General features: G+C 54.3%; 1 gene segment (V, D, J or C); it reads left to right on the top strand.

Moving 5' to 3' along the window:
- The first annotated feature begins 311 nt into the window (after positions 1-311).
- LOC142821362 (immunoglobulin heavy variable 1-3-like) lies at positions 312-1,683 on the top strand. The segment is given in 2 exon segments: positions 312-505; positions 894-1,683. Coding segments are annotated over 2 exon segments (402 nt in total).
- The last annotated feature ends 3,666 nt before the right edge of the window (positions 1,684-5,349 follow it).

Raw genomic sequence — 5,349 nt, 5'->3', positions numbered from 1 at the left:
CCCAGCGCCCCTTGGAAGGTCTGAGATCACCGCTCACAGGCAGATTTCCCCGCTGGAGAGTGTCCGTGTTTACACATTACTGGACTCTGTGTTATGTCGGTTTCACATCCATTGGGTGTGACATTGTGACAGCCCGACACAGGGCACCGTAACATTCAGCTTCACCAATTGTCCCTTAGCTCACATGAACGCCCCGCTGAGGTCAAAGTAGCTTCCATGTTGTCCTAGATCGGGGCCCAAATTCCATAGCTCTGCTCTGGCCTCCTCCGTGGCTGTGTCCCCTCAGATTCTGAGGCCATTTATTTGTACGTGCGGGCAAAGCCGCGCTTTCGTCACACGATGTAGCCACGCTCATATGCAAATTAAGTAGGGAAAGTGCCTGATAAAGACAGCCAGGGAGCCTCGCCAACAGGCGGAGGGTTTCCTGCTTTGCAGCGCACAAGGTGGGAGAGGAGAATGACAATGATCGGTCTGGGGTTCTGTTTCCTTCTGGCGGCTGTCTCAGGTAAGGGGATGGATGCAGGTATCTGCTGGGCACAGATGTAGGAGGTGGATCGGGAACTCTGGAATCTAAATCCCAGCTCTGAGCAGATCTCATGGGGTGGAGTTTTAAAGCCGGATGGTGGGTTTTGATGCCCACGTTTCATTACTCTGTATTAAAAATCCCGTACACAGCATTGAAAAGCCTCCAGAGCAGATTGTGCCTCGGTTTCCCCTTTGCCAAATGGGGATAATTGTCCTTCCCTGCTGCACAGGAATATGACGGAGACAAATTCTCTCTTATTAAAAGGCAGATCAGAGACTGCCTTTAGGAGGCAAGACAAGGGCTTGGATAAGGCCGGGAAGAGGAGGAATAGAATGGAATTAACGGTATTTGTATTGTTTTTCTACAGGGGCCAGCTCCCAAATCCAGCTGATCCAGTCTGGGGCAGAAATCAAGAAGCCCGGAGAGTCCGTGAAGGTCTCATGTAAAACCTCCGGCTACAGCTTTACCGACTATTACATTAGCTGGGTCCGGCAGGCTTCCGGGGAAAGCCTGGAGTGGCTGGGATACATCTATCCTGGTAATGGTGGCACTAGCTACTCCCCGGCCTTCCAGGGGCGAGTCACCATCACCAGGGACAACTCCATAACCACGGCCTGGCTGCAGCTGGGCAGCCTGCGAGCCGATGACACCGCCACGTATTACTGCGCTCGGCACACGGTGACACAAACCAAAACAACAGCCCTTCAAAAACCCCAGTGAGAGAACCCAGGTGTCCTGCCAACCCTGGAGCCTTTAGTCCCTCCAGGGAGCATTTGCCCAGGTCAACAAGCCGGGGTCATTTGTCCCAAATTTCATAGGCCCGTCACGGTCAGTTGTTTAGTTATTTCTGGCTGCAGCGTTAAATCAGTTTTCAGAACAGGCTTCTGTGACAGTCATCTGTGTCAGCAGCAAAACAGCCCGGAGCGAATGCCCTGAGTGATATACGATAGGAGATTTGAAGGAGGGGTTTTCAATATCTCTGCTTGAAGGTGTTCCTCAGTGAATAAATAAATACTGGGCTGAAAGAGAAGAGGGGTGCCTGCACCCCATGTCAACCTCCCTTTGACAGTGGAGTCTCAAATCCCTGCTCCCACATCAGGCTCAAGAGGGATGATCCTGGCTGTTTCATTTCCTAGGTAAGTGCTCTAACCACTATAGGAAACCCCACCGACTCCTTCCCTGGCACAAGGGGCTTGGGAGTGTTATTAAGTATCATCTGAAGCACCTACCTTTAGGACAGGGCTGTGAATCCCAAATGCAGTTAGATACTTAACTCCCTTTCACAGGTGGGACCCCTCCTCCGCATTTGCTAAAACTAGAAGCTGCACCAGACAGCCCTACTACCCAGTTTGCTGCCTTTTGTAGCCCTCCTACTAGCCCCCAGCACTCCGCACAGCGAACAGGAGGTGTGATCCTCCGTACCTGGGGAGTCGCAGTTAAATACGGTGCTGCGGAGTCCGCCAGGGGCTACCCCTGGCAGATGGAATTCGGCCTGTGGGCCAGTATTTGTCCATCGCTGGTTTACAGCAAGTCACAAGTGACTGCACGTGGGATATTTATCTCGCCCGGGTATCCATTGACAAACTCCACGTACATGTCTGTTCCCAGAAGCCCTCGTACCTGTTTCTCATCAGTCTCGGAAGCTCTTTCTAAGGAGCGGTCAGCCCCGTTTCACAGAGGGGGAAACTGAGGTACAGGAAGCAGAAGGGACTTGCCCGCAGTCCCCCAGCACCCAGGAGCAAAGCAAGAAACCGCATTCACGTTTCCTGAGTCCCAGCCTGGTTCTTTGTCCTCGCAGACTAGTCTGCTCCATATCCAGCAGTGCGGACGAGACCGTGCGGGGTTGCAGGTAAGACTAGAGCAAACTTTTTAATACCAGGACCGCAAACCCATTCACAAACTTTTAGCAGACCGGTAACAGTTAATTTGCATATTTGCATATTCTCGGTCTCCAACTCTTGAGCAGATCCCAACAGCTGAGCCAAACATAGAATTGCCCATTCCCAGCTGGAATGGCGCCGGTGTGGATCAGGCTTCGCGCGGAGGCACTAGGGGGCAGTGTTGCTACACATCTGAGGCAGCGGCTGGCGGTAGGAAGTTGATGCGGATTCAACCTTTACCTTGGTTTCCTGGAAGCGTCCCAATCTATCAGCCGACCCCCCACCCTGCCCTGATCTTTAGGAGGGCTCCATGTGCCCCTGCATGATCTTCAGACCGGCCTGCCTATGGGGCGGGAGGACGGGGCAATTTCCTAAGGGCCTTGACAATTTTAAAGGGCCCAGGGCCCCCCAGCCGCTCCTGCTGACAGCACCCTCCACACATGGAAGCAGCCGGGACCGTCCCTGCGGCATCTGGGGGTGGGATGTCTCTGCGGGCTGCCCCCTCCCAGCACCAACTCCGCACTCTCATTGGCTGGGAACTAGCTTCAGGGGCAGAGCCTGCAGGCAGCGGTACTCTGAGACCCCCTGCACCACCCGCCTAGGAGTCACTGCCAGAGGGAGGCGCCTCCCTGAGCACCTTCTATGAAGTTACCTTCATTGCTTCGGAGCTTTGCTCAGCACATGGGGTGACCAGCCAGCGAGCTCCAAACAAACACAACGAAGCATCATCACCCAGCACCCAGTCAGCCTGTGTCACCCTCTGTCACAGGACACTGTGAAGGGCAAGAGTGTAACAGCCCCCCTCCCCCTTCTCCAGCCCCTGCGGACACAAGTGACCAAGCGACACGAAGCTAAAAGGACAAAGAGGGGGAATCGTTTCTGTGGTTACTGAAGGGACAGAACCGCACGGGGGCAGCAAAGTGTCACGTTCGCTTCAGAAACCGAATAGAAGAATAAGCACCGGGAATTATTGGCTTCAGCTCTGCAGGCTGGGCTGGATCTTCAGCGCGAGGCTCTGCCCAGCCTAATCCCTTCCCAATCAGCACGAGTTCGGTGCCCAGCGCCCCTTGGAAGGTCACCGCTCCCAGGGAGATTTCCCCACAGGAGCGCGCTCGTGTTCACACATCCCTGGATTCTGTGTTATGTCAGTTTGACACCCATTTGCTGTAACATTGTCATAGCCCGACACTGGGCACCTTGACATTCACCAATTGTCCTTTACTCACACGGGCGGCCCGCCGACATCACAGTAGCTTTCGTTTTGTCCTAGATCGGGGCCCAAATTCCATAGATCTGCTCTTGCCGCCTCCGTGGCTGCGTCTCTCCAGATTCGGAGGCCATTTATGAGTAAAGGCGGGCAAAGCCGAGGTTTTGTCATACCATGTAGCCACGCCCACATGCAAATGTGGGAGGAAATGTGCCTGATAAAGAACAGCCAGGGGGGCGCGCCAACAGGCGGCTGGTTTCCTGCTTTGCAGCACACAGGGTGGGAGAGGAGAATGGCAATGATCGGTCTGGGGTTCTGTTTCCTTCTGGCGGCTGTCTCAGGTAAGGGGATGGACGCCGGTGTCTGCCGGGCACAGCTGGGCTGGGGGAGCAAAGATGGTTTGAAGGTGAAGACGTAGGAGGTGGATCAGGAACTCTGGATTCTAAATCGCAGCTCTGAGGAAATCGCACACGCTGGAATTTTAAACCCAAATAGGGTATTGTGATGCCCAATTTTCATTACTCTGTAGTAGGAATGCCGTACGCAGCTCTGAAAAACCTCCAGCCCAGTTATACCTCAGTTTCCCCTCTGCAAGAAGGATAACTGTACTTCTTCTCAACAGGAATATGCCATGGACAAATTCGTTATTATTAAAAGGCAGATCAGACCGTGTGATAAGGCAGGGAAGGGTACTTGGATAAGGCCGGGAAGAGGAGGAATACAATGGAATTAACGGTATTTTTTTTTTATTGACAGGTGCCAGCTCCCAGATCCAGTTGACTCAGTCTGGGGTAGAAATCAAAAAGCCTGGAGAGTCCGTGAAGCTGACATGTAAAACCTCTGGATACACATTTACCAGCTATTACCTTAGCTGGGTCCGGCAGGCTCCCGGGAAAGGCCTGGAGTGGATAGGATACATTGATCCCAGAGATAGTGAAACAGGCTATGCCCAAAATTTCCAGGGGCGATTCACCATCACCAGGGAGAACTCCATAAGTACGACCTGGCTGCAGGTGGGCAGCCTGCGAGCCGATGACACTGCCACGTATTACTGCGCTCGGCACACAGTGACACAAACCGCAGCTACCGCCGTTCAAAAACCCCGCGAGGGGACCCAGGCTCCTAATTCTCCACATAGCCAACAGGAGCTGTGATCCCCGTACCTGTGGAGGCGCAGGTAAATACGGCATGTGGGGGCCGATCAGGAGCTAACTCTGGCTATCGGAATCCGCCCCCCGGGCCAGTATTTGCCCACCTCTTGGCTCCATCAAGTTACAAGAGACAGGAAGCTACAAGGTGTATTTACCTTACCCGTGTGTTCATGGACAAACACCGGAAACGTGTCTGTTCCTGGCAGTCCCTGCTTCTCATCAGATGTGGATGCTCCACATGACCAGAACCCGCGGCCGCCACGCGGGGGCAGCAGAGACACGAACAACCGGGCGCTGGGCACAGAACCGAGAACAAACTTCGGTGGTTGAAATACAAACCCGCGGGGAGATTTTAACCCTTTCGTTGCCTAGAAACGCCCCCTCTTCCCCCCGCTTGCTTCACGGTGTTCCCCTGGGCCTGCGGGGCAGACATCGCCGGCTGCCTCAGCCAGTCCCGTGGAGGCGGGAGCCCTGTTCCCACGGCCCGGCTCGGCTTTCTGATCGGGCACTTGCACTGATGTAAACCGGGATTCGTTGGACTCGTTCCAACGTGGCTCCTGCGCTCCCCTTCCCCCACAGAGACCC

Source organism: Pelodiscus sinensis, chromosome 30 (genome assembly GCF_049634645.1).
Source record: "Pelodiscus sinensis isolate JC-2024 chromosome 30, ASM4963464v1, whole genome shotgun sequence".
Taxonomy (NCBI): domain Eukaryota; kingdom Metazoa; phylum Chordata; order Testudines; family Trionychidae; genus Pelodiscus; species Pelodiscus sinensis.
This window is presented reverse-complemented; position numbering and strand designations above follow the sequence as displayed.